Source organism: Rhinoderma darwinii, chromosome 8 (assembly GCF_050947455.1).
Source record: "Rhinoderma darwinii isolate aRhiDar2 chromosome 8, aRhiDar2.hap1, whole genome shotgun sequence".
Lineage (NCBI taxonomy): Eukaryota > Metazoa > Chordata > Amphibia > Anura > Rhinodermatidae > Rhinoderma > Rhinoderma darwinii.
In genome coordinates this window covers 6,666,320-6,680,964 of record NC_134694.1, presented here as the reverse complement: position 1 = coordinate 6,680,964, position 14,645 = coordinate 6,666,320, and the positions used below count along the sequence as shown (strand labels likewise).

At 39.9% G+C, this 14,645-nt stretch overlaps 1 protein-coding gene and 1 long non-coding RNA gene across 8 annotated transcripts in view; one reads left to right on the top strand and one right to left on the bottom strand.

Moving 5' to 3' along the window:
* PNPLA7 (patatin like domain 7, lysophospholipase) overlaps nucleotides 1-14,159 on the top strand; it is a 118,989-nt gene extending 104,830 nt beyond the window's left edge. For all 5 annotated transcript variants that reach the window (XM_075834783.1, XM_075834784.1, XM_075834785.1 and 2 more), the window contains 5 exons: nucleotides 276-428; nucleotides 1,631-1,741; nucleotides 9,213-9,297; nucleotides 12,574-12,683; nucleotides 13,559-14,159. In XM_075834783.1, coding sequence (XP_075690898.1) covers nucleotides 276-428; nucleotides 1,631-1,741; nucleotides 9,213-9,297; nucleotides 12,574-12,683; nucleotides 13,559-13,636 — 537 coding nt within the window. In that variant the 3' untranslated portion in view covers nucleotides 13,637-14,159. The remainder of the gene's footprint in view (nucleotides 1-275; nucleotides 429-1,630; nucleotides 1,742-9,212; nucleotides 9,298-12,573; nucleotides 12,684-13,558) is intronic.
* Nucleotides 1-14,645, bottom strand: part of LOC142659071 (uncharacterized) — a 215,795-nt gene that overhangs the window by 45,960 nt on the left and 155,190 nt on the right. The gene's annotated exons all lie outside the window — the stretch shown is intronic.

Genomic DNA, 14,645 nt, shown 5'->3' with positions numbered 1-14,645 from the left:
GGGTGAGGTGTATATTAAAAAGTTGTCCTGTCCTGATTCCAGCCTACATGGCAGCTTATTCTTAAAATACACAGCCCCATTATAGTACATGCATTTCAATTGTTCATAGCTGGGACTTGTAGTTCCACAGCACCTAGAGACTGTATGCCCGTCTAAATGAATTAGGGGAAACCGTCCATCCGGACAGCTGTATCCCGTAACGTCTGTAGAGAATCTGTTACAGAGAAAAGGTCTAATATTTCGCTCTATTACTCTAATAATATTTTCTCCATCAGGTGTTAAACATGGCGGAAATTCAGACCCGCCTGGCCTATGTGTGCTGCGTGCGGCAGCTCGAGATGGTGATGAACAATGAGTATTGCGAGTACATCCGACCTCCGATCGACCGATATGGAACACTAGAATTTGGAAAGTTTGACGAGATCTGTGTATGTATCTCTGGTATCTTTATATCCTGGTGTTTTTTTTGGGGGGTATCCTAAAATGAAGCACCAATAGGATCGGCTCATCTGCTCTAGTGATTGACTTGTGCCACACCCGGGAGACGAGAACGAATAATGCGTATGTCCTGCCCAGTTCCAGTAGTGAAAAACTACAGAGCGCCCACTTTCCGACGCTCTCAGTAACCCCCCCTCCCCTCCCCCAACACTTCTAATGAAATCACTTTGCAGAAATGATTTGTATTTGCATTGCCAATGAGCATTCTGTGGGTTTGTATAATCAGTGCAGGGCCCGGGTGTCAGTTTCTCGTCATTACTGCAAAGTATCTTTACACGGTCTCTTACCAGAAAATCCAGATTAGCATAAAATAGCAATCGTCATTGTAGAACCGACCTCCTTATCTCCAGCAGATCCCATAACATTCACAGCGCTGAATAACTCACAGGCGACAGGATGAAGAGTCTGTATTTATTAAACTCCCTTCTCACCATCCATCAACAAGCCACGGCACTTTACTCCAGACATCCAGAGGTTATTTTACATGATGTATGTGTCCTGCATACAGCGTGGAGTAGATTTACAGGATGCCTGCAACTTCAGTCACATGCAGAGCTGCATTCCGAATTCTGCTGGCTTCCTGTTAGCTCTCAGACTGCAGATCTCCCAGCTGCCCCATTCAGTTCGGTTTCTGTACTAGGCATGCTCTGCTGTGGTGCAATGTGAGATACGTATTGGATCAGGATTTAGGTGCTGACATGACAATGGGAGCTTCTGCAGAGACACTGGAAGACTATGATTGTAAATCCATATGTCCCCTGTATATGAGCCCTGAGACGTAGATAGATTAACCCCTACAAGACTTGTCCCTGCTATACCACAAATACTTTCTGGACCAGAGGGCCTGACTACTAACAATGGGGAGAACATTTTTGGTTTCTCACATTGTGCATTGCACGTTTCTAATTTTATGTGGAGTAATCCATTAAATAAATGAGTTTTACTGTGTATTAATGTTCTTTACTGCATGGATATACGGTCGTGTAGGTTTTATTATGCCATAAATCATCCCTCAGTAGCCCAAGTATGTTGTATATGACAGGATTGTGAACGTGCCAGACACTGACTACTAATAAGAAATAATAGCATTCTAGTGCGACGTGGAAACTAAGTTTTTCTTTCCCAAATGCAGGATGTTGGTTACCAGCATGGGAATACGGTATTTAACGTGTGGGGCCGCAGTGGTGTCATTGAAAAGATGTTAAAGGACCGTCAAGACACCTGTAAATCCAAGACGTCAGACGTAAGTTTGCCTTATCTTATTACATTAGTTTATTAGGCTCCATTCACACTGTACTTCAGTGTACGTTGAATGTATATGCCGGAAAATTCCTTCAATTTCTATGCGGAACATGTCCATACGGCCCCATGAACCCAGTGTCCTTTTGGCAAATGTTGGGCGAAATGCGTCAACAAAACCTTTTCCTTTTTTAACTGCGTTGTGAATAATGTAGTCAACTATGCGATTCAACACAGAGAAAGCCCTCAAAACAAAGTCTAGTGTGCGCTATTTTTTTTAAATTATTATTATAGAATTAGAATTGTAGGTCACTATATGCCATACATATACATACATATACACTATTTCCCAACGTATAGTACAAGCGCAGTGTGAATAGAGCCCTAGGGTGATATTACACGGCTCGACGTGGGTTGTGCAAGCAAACGCCGATCGACAACACATCTCAATGATCGGCGCTCGTTTGCTCATTTCACAAGGAGCTATGTATGGGGACGAGCGCTCGTTACTCCCCATACATTCATGTCGGCAGCGCGTCTCCCGGTTTACACAGTGCGCTGCCGACAATGAGTTTAGGCATTTAAAACGATGCAATCAGCCGATGAACAATCGTTTGCTCGTTCATCGGCTGATTGTTGCCCTGTTTACACAGGCAAATGATCAGGAATGACTGCTCGACGCTCGTTTGCCTGATAATTGGCCTGTGTAAAAGGGCCTCTGGTGTGTTACTACTGACACTGACCAGTGCAGAAACATCAGCCTTTGTTGGAAGCCACAGGAATCCCCATAATTTAAAAAGGACATCTAATGCATCGTTCCCTGTGGTCAGCCCTATCTGATCCATCTCATTATGCAGAATCTGCAATGTGCACAGCCTGATTCTCACTGGATCAAGTCTTATCAAGCCTCGAATGGCTGCAGCAGCATTTTACAGCACAAACTTCTAGTGAAAATGTCCCAAAGATGATAAAGCGCTCAGAGCAGCACAAGTTATCAGTGACCTCCGACATGGTGGATATCGGACACGCAGCTGCACAACCCCCCAGGGACATTTACTGGAACCACAGAATAAGATAATTACACCTCTGGCATCATCAACCCTTCCCAGGGGAGAGCCTTCAGGATAGGAGTCCAGCCAGTTATGTGGGATTGTGTGCACTGAGAGCTTAATAACCATTTTAAATTGCTGTCTTGAAGTGTGCAAATTGTCAAGAATATTAAATATAAATACTGTCAATTATTTTGTCATTTAAAAAAATAAGGAGGGGGGGGGGTTACTTCAATCAGAATGAATCATCACCATATCTTGTCAGGTCCTGCCTCTTGCACAAAGGGGGTAGTATTATAGTAGTTATATTCTTGTATATAGGAGCAGAGCAGTATTATAGTAGTTATATTCTTGTATATAGGGAGCAGTATTATAGTAGCTATATTCTTGTATATAGGGAGCAGTATTATAGTAGTTATATTCTTGTATATAGGGGGCAGTATTATAGTAGTTATATTCTTGTATATAGGGGCAGTATTATAGTAGTTATATTCTTGTATATAGGGAGCAGTATTATAGTAGTTATATTCTTGTATATAGGGGCAGTATTATAGTAGTTATATTCTTGTATATAGGGGGCAGTATTATAGTAGTTATATTCTTGTATATAGGGAGCAGTATTATAGTAGCTATATTCTTGTATATAGGGAGCAGTATTATAGTAGTTATATTCTTGTATATAGGGGGCAGTATTATAGTAGTTATATTCTTGTATATAGGGGGCAGTATTATAGTAGTTATATTCTTGTATATAGGGAGCAGTATTATAGTAGCTATATTCTTGTATATAGGGGCAGTATTATAGTAGTTATATTCTTGTATATAGGGGGCAGTATTATAGTAGTTATATTCTTGTATATAGGGAGCAGTATTATAGTAGCTATATTCTTGTATATAGGGAGCAGTATTATAGTAGTTATATTCTTGTATATAGGGGGCAGTATTATAGTAGTTATATTCTTGTATATAGGGGCAGTATTATAGTAGTTATATTCTTGTATATAGGGGGCAGTATTATAGTAGTTATATTCTTGTATATAGGGGCAGTATTATAGTAGTTATATTCTTGTATATAGGGAGCAGTATTATAGTAGTTATATTCTTGTATATAGGGGCAGTATTATAGTAGTTATATTCTTGTATATAGGGGGCAGTATTATAGTAGTTATATTCTTGTATATAGGGGGCAGTATTATAGGAGTTATATTCTTGTATATAGGGGCAGTATTATAGTAGTTATATTCTTGTATATAGGGGCAGTATTATAGTAGTTATATTCTTGTATATATGGGGCAGTATTATAGTAGTTATATTCTTGTATAGAGGGGCAGTATTATAGTAGTTATATTCTTGTATATAGGGGCAGTATTATAGTAGTTATATTCTTGTATATAGGAGGCAGTATTATAGTAGTTATATTCTTGTATATAGGGGGCAGTATTATAGTAGTTATATTCTTGTATATAGGAGCAGTATTATAGTAGTTATATTCTTGTATATAGGAGGCAGTATTATAGTAGTTACATTCTTGTATATAGGGGGCAGTATTATAGTAGTTATATTCTTGTATATAGGGGCAGTATTATAGTAGTTATATTCTTGTATATAGGGGGCAGTATTATAGTAGTTATATTCTTGTATATAGGGGGCAGTATTATAGTAGTTATATTCTTGTATATAGGGGGCAGTATTATAGTAGTTATATTCTTGTATATAGGGGGCAGTATTATAGTAGTTATATTCTTGTATATAGGGGCAGTATTATAGTAGTTATATTCTTGTATATAGGGGGCAGTATTATAGTAGTTATATTCTTGTATATAGGAGCAGAGCAGTATTATAGTAGTTATATTCTTGTATATAGGGGGCAGTATTATAGTAGTTATATTCTTGTATATAGGAGCAGTATTATAGTAGTTATATTCTTGTATATAGGAGCAGTATTATAGTAGTTATATTCTTGTATATAGGGGGCAGTATTATAGTAGTTATATTCTTGTATATAGGAGGCAGTATTATAGTAGTTATATTCCTGTATATAGGGGGCAGTATTATAGTAGTTATATTCTTGTATGTAGAGGGCAGTGTTATAGTAGTTATATTCTTGTATATAGGAGCTGTATTATAGTAGTTATATTCTTGTATATAGGGTGCAGTATTATAGTAGTTATATTCTTGTATATAGGGGCAGTATTATAGTAGTTATATTCTTGTATATAGGGTGCAGTATTATAGTAGTTATATTCTTGTATATAGGGTGCAGTATTATAGTAGTTATATTCTTGTATATAGGAGGCAGTATTATAGTAGTTATATTCTTGTATATAGGGGCAGTATTATAGTAGTTATATTCTTGTATATAGGGGGCAGTATTATAGTAGTTATATTCTTGTATATAGGGGCAGTATTATAGTAGGTATATTCTTGTATATAGGGAGCAGTATTATAGTAGTTATATTCTTGCATATAGGGGGCAGTATTATAGTAGTTATATTCTTGTATATAGGGTGCAGTATTATAGTAGTTATATTCTTGTATATAGGAGGCAGTATTATAGTAGTTATATTCTTGTATATAGGGGCAGTATTATAGTAGTTATATTCTTGTATATAAGAGCAGTATTATAGTAGGTATATTCTTGTATATAGGGAGCAGTATTATAGTAGTTATATTCTTGCATATAGGGGGCAGTATTATAGTAGTTATATTCTTGTATATAGGGGGCAGTATTATAGTAGTTATATTCCTGTATATAGGGGGCAGTATTATAGTAGTTATATTCCTGTATATAGGGGGCAGTATTATAGTAGTTATATTCTTGCATATAGGGGGCAGTATTATAGTAGTTATATTCTTGTATATAGGGGCAGTATTATAGTAGTTATATTCTTGTATATAGGGGGCAGTATTATAGTAGTTATATTCTTGTATATAGGAGCAGTATTATAGTAGTTATATTCTTGTATATAGGGTGCAGTATTATAGTAGTTATATTCTTGTATATAGGGTGCAGTATTATAGTAGTTATATTCTTGTATATAGGGGCAGTATTATAGTAGTTATATTCTTGTATATAGGGGGCAGTATTATAGTAGTTATATTCTTGTATATAGGAGCAGTATTATAGTAGTTATATTCTTGTATATAGGGGCAGTATTATAGTAGTTATATTCTTGTATATAGCAGGCAGTATTATAGTAGTTATATTCTTGTATATAGGGGCAGTATTATAGTAGTTATATTCTTGTATATAGGGGGCAGTATTATAGTAGTTATATTCTTGTATATAGGAGCAGAGCAGTATTATAGTAGTTATATTCTTGTATATAGGGGGCAGTATTATAGTAGTTATATTCTTGTATATAGGAGCAGTATTATAGTAGTTATATTCTTGTATATAGGAGCAGTATTATAGTAGTTATATTCTTGTATATAGGGGGCAGTATTATAGTAGTTATATTCTTGTATATAGGAGGCAGTATTATAGTAGTTATATTCCTGTATATAGGGGGCAGTATTATAGTAGTTATATTCTTGTATGTAGAGGGCAGTGTTATAGTAGTTATATTCTTGTATATAGGAGCTGTATTATAGTAGTTATATTCTTGTATATAGGGTGCAGTATTATAGTAGTTATATTCTTGTATATAGGGGCAGTATTATAGTAGTTATATTCTTGTATATAGGGTGCAGTATTATAGTAGTTATATTCTTGTATATAGGGTGCAGTATTATAGTAGTTATATTCTTGTATATAGGAGGCAGTATTATAGTAGTTATATTCTTGTATATAGGGGCAGTATTATAGTAGTTATATTCTTGTATATAGGGGGCAGTATTATAGTAGTTATATTCTTGTATATAGGGGCAGTATTATAGTAGGTATATTCTTGTATATAGGGAGCAGTATTATAGTAGTTATATTCTTGCATATAGGGGGCAGTATTATAGTAGTTATATTCTTGTATATAGGGTGCAGTATTATAGTAGTTATATTCTTGTATATAGGAGGCAGTATTATAGTAGTTATATTCTTGTATATAGGGGCAGTATTATAGTAGTTATATTCTTGTATATAAGAGCAGTATTATAGTAGGTATATTCTTGTATATAGGGAGCAGTATTATAGTAGTTATATTCTTGCATATAGGGGGCAGTATTATAGTAGTTATATTCTTGTATATAGGGGGCAGTATTATAGTAGTTATATTCCTGTATATAGGGGGCAGTATTATAGTAGTTATATTCCTGTATATAGGGGGCAGTATTATAGTAGTTATATTCTTGCATATAGGGGGCAGTATTATAGTAGTTATATTCTTGTATATAGGGGCAGTATTATAGTAGTTATATTCTTGTATATAGGGGGCAGTATTATAGTAGTTATATTCTTGTATATAGGAGCAGTATTATAGTAGTTATATTCTTGTATATAGGGTGCAGTATTATAGTAGTTATATTCTTGTATATAGGGTGCAGTATTATAGTAGTTATATTCTTGTATATAGGGGCAGTATTATAGTAGTTATATTCTTGTATATAGGGGGCAGTATTATAGTAGTTATATTCTTGTATATAGGAGCAGTATTATAGTAGTTATATTCTTGTATATAGGGGCAGTATTATAGTAGTTATATTCTTGTATATAGCAGGCAGTATTATAGTAGTTATATTCTTGTATATAGGGGCAGTATTATAGTAGTTATATTCTTGTATATAGGGGGCAGTATTATAGTAGTTATATTCTTGTATATAGGGGCAGTATTTTAGTAGTTATATTCTTGTATATAGGAGCAGTATTATAGTAGTTATATTCTTGTATATAGGAGCAGTATTATAGTAGTTATATTCCTGTATATAGGGGGCAGTATTATAGGTATAGTTATACGGTTCCTGTTAGAGGAAAGGGAATATGACATCTCTGATCCATCTTTAGGCATGATGGGAGGGTTTCACTTTTACCATGTAGATGTCATTATGCCGCATTATCATAACTTTTCGTTGCTTTCATGGCAGAGAGAGGGACTTTGAAGTTGTAAGATTTCTGATTATTTTTTTCCTAAACTGTAATAAGGAATAAGGAAATTTGATTACAGAGTTCGGTGCAGATCAATATTCCATCTACAGAGATCAGGATGTGGTAGACATTTGACTTCATTAAACCGATTACATTTCTCCGCTTTCTTCATGTGTTTACAAGGTAAAGGAAAGTTGAGGCTTTTTGTGGTTTGTTTTATCGATGCTGTAGCTGTGAACTGCAGGGGAGAGATTGCTACATAGAAAACTTAGTGTGGAGCCAAAATGTCAGGATTGCAGCCACCCGCGGTCTCTGCGCCGGCCACTCAGTCTTCTACGGATTGTCCAAAAGCAAAACTGACTGATATTTACACACGGGGAAGATTTATAGTGTTTTGTGGGAACCGTGTGCTGCATTTTTCACATGTTCTTTTCTTAAATCCTAATTGCACATGTTTTAAAAATAGGCCTAGAGGGCGCAGTGACCTTGATTTAGTAGCAGCGGGCCGAGTAGCTGGAGGGTCTGGAGTTCTCAGCCTTTACCACCCTGTATTCATCACTTCTGCTGCCAGCCCAATTCTCTTACTTAGAGGGATGTGCGACAAGTCCTATTATTATTCTCCTCCAGAAAGGACTGTGTAAAGCTCATACTTATCCCCTAATATCCCCCCCCCCCCAGTATCTAGTTCTGTTGTAATGGCGGCCATTTTGGTTGTCATCCAGCTTTTCCGGAAACTGGAGGAACTACAAAAACTGCTCCCTAGAATGTTTGACTGTAGATGATGAAGAAAATATACAGTAACGATCACCGTTAATTGGAAAACAAAGTTTGCTCTAATATTATTATATCATTGTAGTGAGTACATGGTGAACTGCTGATAATATCCACTATAGCAAAATGTAGAGGTCTGAAGACAAAAAAAAAATGGAATAAAATATTATTTCCAACAAAGCAAAGCAGCTCTGAGTTTATGAGCAGATTTCCCGGCCGCCATCTTTGGCGTGACGCACGCAGAGGACGTTACGTGTGGCAGTTTCCCATTATTGACATGGAAAAGCTCCAGCAGCGGATGAAATTGTAACCAGGGACACGTCGTGGCAGTCACAGTGAACAGTCGTCTAGTAAAGAGGAGCGAAATGATTCAGAATTTGTCCGTCGTTGTGATGGATTCATTTGCTAAATGTTACTTTAAGATATCACATCGGTAATGCATACAGTGACGCCAAAGCTGAGAAATGGGGGAAAAAATACCAAAACTGTTTTAGCAACAGAACAATCCTGCACGGTGACAAGAAAGTCACAGCAACAAAAATAGCCGAAAACGTAATGACTTGGTTCGCTGTAAATCTGTTACGTGTAATGTCTCCGCCGCCACTCACACTGACACCTGTTACTCTTCCTCTCCACAGCTGAACACGTGCCCTAACGCCTCGTTCACAGATCTGGCGGAAATAGTGTCCAGAATTGAACCTGTCAAAACAGCTGTCGTGGACGGTAAGAGCAGAAGCTCAAATAACATTCTCTTACAAAACCTGTCAAGATGGATAGAGAGCGGAGCGCAGCGCAGGGCGCAATGTGCTGCACAGAGTTCATGGAATGAGGGTGCTGGTGGTTTACAGGTGGCACAAATAGTTGGTGCGGGCACTAGAACATGATGTGTGCTGCCGGGTACTAAATGTTATTATGTATTCATGTCAAGCTGAATAGTGTCCCTGACAGAGTTCTCTGTAAACCTGGCTCCGACCTGCGGCCGCGTGTTCTAGAGCTGGAGCAGCTGAGCAGATTGATGGTTGTCTCGTGGGACAAGATTCTGTATAACTTGTAATTTATTACTTTACAACCAATGCTCGCTGCGGTTTTACGGTCCAGGGAGGGCGCAGTCACTATATGGGTGTGCACGTATGAGCTGTCAATCATTGAGTGTCTCCGCCCCCAGATTTATAAACCAAAAACAAGCAGGGATTCAAAATCAATAAATTATACTAAATCTTTTCCGGCACAATATCGATCTGCTCAGCTCCTCCTGCCCGTAGATAGCAGCATGTTAAATGTGCGGGACCCTTAACACCGTGGTCTCCAACATGTGGCTCCATTCGTTGGCAGTCAGAGCATGCTGGGAGTTGTAGTATTACAACAGCTGAAGAGCCATAGGTTACACCCTGGAATTGGGAGTCTTCCTTCACTAAGGAGTTTATGTCTGCTGTGTCTTTGCACAGGGCAGATTAGAGAGAACATCATATTCTCGTCTGGATTATGGATACCATTGGAGTTTCCTACAGACCCAGGTAGCGGCCTAGTCATGCTGCTGTTGGTAGGACTATTAAAAGTTAAAAGAAGAGAATATATGTTGCATCCCTTTAAGGCCTTATTCACACGAGCGTGTACGTTTTGCGTTGCAGTTCCGTGTGACATCCGTGTACGGTGCGCGTAAACTGAAGGTGGTTTTGTTTTGTTTTTTCCTCATTTTGTTAGCAACTGTCGCATTAATCACGCACAGCACACGTATGACGTCCGTGCGCTGTCCGTTTTTTTTCACGCACCCATAGACTTCAGTGGGTGCGTGATGCGCAAAAAACGCACAAGTATAGGACAGGCAGTGAGGTTCACGCAGCGGACACACCCTGCGTGAAAAACACTAAACGTCTGAATGGCCCCATTGAATTGCACAGGTCCGTGCGACGTCCGTTGTTAACTTGCCACTAAAAAAGTGTAAAATGAGTCTGGTCCTGAAGGTGTTAAACCAGACCTCTTCGCAGACACAGATCGCAGAGCTTCTCCGTCACCCGGATAAGAAGGTAATTGTAATTATCGGTTATTATGGAGGAGCCGGTAAGTTCTAGGAGTGACAGACTGGAGTGTCGGGGGGGGGGGGGGGGGGGGTTATTGAGTGCTCACCGTTTAACCTGTAGATATTTGATATGGGGCATATATATATATATTTAGCGACAATCCGGCCTCATCTTCAGGATTCGCCAGGTAGAACATAATTCACTATTGCTGCATTTTTAAGGATCCGTCCACACATCCGTGGAGATTCTGCAGCATTTTTGCAAAATAAATTGACGCTGCAGACTGACAATCCTCTCCGCAGGTCAATTTCTGCACATTTTCTGCAGGTTTTTTCCGCAGATTGTGAATGAGATTTGTTAAAAAAAAAAACGCAACTGCATCGAAAAAACGCATCAATTTGCAGTAAAAAAATGTATGAGATTTTAACCGCACTGCAAGGTCTGAATTCACCCTAAGGGTATGTTCACACGGCCAAATTTCAGACGTATACGAGGCGTATTATGCCTCGTTTTACGTCTGAAAATATGGCTACAATACGTCGGCAAACATCTGCCCATTCATTTGAATGGGTTTGCCGACGTACTGTGCAGACGACCTGTTATTTACGCGTCGTCGTTTGACAGCTGTCAAACGACGACTCGTAAAAATACAGCCTCGTCAAAAGAAGTGCAGGACACTTAGGGTATGTTCACACGGCGGGGGTCCGTAACGGCTGAAATTACGGGGATGTTTCAGCCTGAAAACATCCCCGTAATTTCAGCCGTACCGGCATGTGCGGGCGCTTGAACGCCGCGTCAATTACGGCCGTAATTAGCGCTGCTATTCATTGGAGTCAATGAATAGCGGCTCCAATTACGGCCAAAGAAGTGACAGGTCACTTCTTCTACGCGGGCGTCAATTTACGCGCCGTCATTTGACAGCGGCGCGTAAATATACGCCTCGTGTGAACAGACAAACGTCTGCCCATTGCTTTCAATGGGCAGATGTTTGTCAGCGCTATTGAGGCGCTATTTTCGGGCGTAATTCGGGGCAAAAACGCCCGAATTACGTCCGTAAATAGGCCGTGTGAACATACCCTTATATACATTATATGCAGGACACTTCTTTCAGACGTTTTTGGAGCTGTTTTCTCATAGACTCCAATGAAAACAGCTCCAAAAACGAGTTGGTAAAAAAATGAGTTGGTAAAAATGCGAGTTGGTAAAAAACGTCTGAAAAGCAGGGTCTGTTTTCCCTTGAAAACAGCTCTGGATTTTCAGACGTTTTGGTTGACTACGTGTGAACATACCCTAAGGATTGCAGAGTCCCTTCACCTCATGACAATTGGGGATTATAGTTTATAGGATGTAAATTATTAATGAAGTCATCAATTCAAGAAATAAAGGGGTCTTAACGTTCTGACCTTCCACGCGCGATATCAATGACTAGACGGATATAAGCCGCTCTGTATAATATTGTGTTATTAAAAAACACAGCCGGCCGGACCCCGACCTCCCATCAATACCAGTCAATTCTTTCCAGTTATTGGATATTCCACGTGCGGAGCGCTCCCCGGGGGTCACTGCCTCACTCCTTGTATGACCCTATTAACCTCTGACCTCTGTTAGGCTGAGTTACATTGTGCGTTTTTGTTGCATTTTCAGCTGTAAATCTATGACCATTAAATTCAAGATCAGATTACATATAAAATATTTAAAAAAACCGCCTTTTTCCTGCTGCATTTATTCTGGCCGCGTTGTGAACACCGGGTGGTTAAGCAATTGGATGAAACCGTTCCGTTCCTTTGTCTTTTGCACGATACGCCGGCAGCATCCGGGGTTGTGGTTACTGGTTCCAGCCATCGCTCCTGTAATGGAAATCTCTCCGTTCCTACAGTTCGTCACCTGTCAGATTTTCATCCCGTCATGTCATATAAATCTGCCACGATGGTCGTGGGCCCGCGGCTCTGACATTAAGGTATAAAAAACGTTTCTCTTACAGATGAATCCGATTATCAGACTGAATATGAAGAGGAAGATCTTTCAGACTCCAAAAGAGAAGATTATCTCGATTTCCTGAGCACTCAAAACAACGACGAGCTTTCTGATAGTGTAAGTAGATAAAGAGCAGAAGACATTCCTCACAGATAGGAAACTGCACTGTGTAAATAGAGCCTAAAAACATCAACCAGACAACGGTTTTATGGGCTTTGGCTAAAAGATCTGATTGGTTAACATGCCATAGGTTTCTATGCACTAGTGCAAATCGTATACATTAAAGTAAATGTCCGCTTGTTATATCTTTTTTAGGTCCAGCGCTCTGTGATACTTCATGTATCTTTACAGCTTTCAGAGCTCTGATGTTCTGATACAAAGCTCCAAATCCCCTGCATAGACATAGAAACTCTGACTGTCCGCACCTGCCACTAGGGGGAGCTAATGATTGAATTTAAGGCTACACATCGACTTTGACCGAGCCCCAGCCTAATATTGCTGCATCGTGCGGTCTGAAGTTGCTGCAACAGCGCAGTCGCAAGAAGCCCACCGGGTTTGGACAACTTGTGGGACGCAAAGTGACAACGACTTTCATGACCTGCGTCGCCCAAGCCTTGTGTATAAACCGTGTGCAGTGAGCTCCACGCTCCTTGTAGTGATGGCCGCAGGGAGACAGAATTTTAGCATTTGACTTTTCTATGCAGGGGACTTGGAGACTATGAAGATATATTAAGACGTCAATCCGCACAATCACACGGAGGACATTTGGTTTATGGCACACCCTATTTTTTTGGGCGATGGCAGACGTGCGACTTTATTCACATACTGCTGCATATGTTTTGGTCATAGTTTTTCCCAAATCTGGTGAATATAGAGCCTGGGGGGTCTAGGCAAGAAATATATCAGAGTGCTGCGCTCTTCGTTATTATTGCTACGCAGGAGCGTCCTACAGTACAGAGGAAACCTGATGACATTGCTTTTCTCCTATACAGGACGAGGAGGCGGACATGGCAGCGCGGCAGCGGACGGTCAGACGGCACGCCAGACACAGGACACCTGAAACCAGTTGAGCGGACTAATGCTGAAGAGTTGAACCATCTTTGCCCTCTGCCCTGGGGTTGCTCTGCTTTGTACGGTTCTAGTTGTAGTCGTTCCTATGGCCCCCACAGTCCTCCCTAGCATGTGGGGACTGGCCAATAACAGATACAAGTCATGGCAGGTGATGGTCACATGATCGCTTCGCCTGCTTTTTACAGAGGCAAATCCCCACCAAATCTCTCTCTAAATGTCATGTTTTGTAGCGGACAGTGGTGTGAGCCCCTTCACTATCTGGGGGGGGCGCGGTCTCCATATATGACGCTGCTGCAGGTACAACAGATCTCCCATTATAAACCGCAGTGTCCTGTAGAACAGATTTGCTAGTTTTGGTGTTTGTGGGTAACGGCTGCCAGGACGTCCCAGGAGAATTCTGACTATCTAATATTAATGAATCCAAAAATTCACCCTCACTAAAAGGGACTAAGAGGAAACTAACTAAAGTTTGGTATATTTTTTTTTTCTTTTTAAATATATGCAAGTTGTGCAAAGCTGAAATAGTTTTGTTATTTATCAATAAGCCCGTGTCTTGAAGTGCCTAGATTGCCAGCTCCAGTGGCAAAGTTTCATTCTAATAGGTGGCAGAGGCTGGAAAACGTGCAGACCCTGGGCCTTATGTAGTAGGTAGATGCATTACACTGCTAAGCACGGGCACTCGGACTGCACGGTGACGGCACCACGGCATTGAATACAGCCAGAAAAACTAGATGCCAAACAACTGGAGGAAGAAGAAGAGGAAAGCTTCACATCTCAGAGCGGCTTTCAGGTTTCCTTGCTTTGCTGTAGAGTAGAAGCTTTAGAGGAGCGATCAGACGCAGGGGTCAGCAACCTTCAGCACTCCAGCTGTTGTGAAACTACAACCCCCAGCATGCCTTGACAGCCAGAGGCTTTATTATTCCAGCTAAAGACTGTTCGGGCATGCTGGGAATTGTAGTGCCGACAGTTGCTGACCCCTAGAGAGGCTCGGCCTCATTCACACGCTTA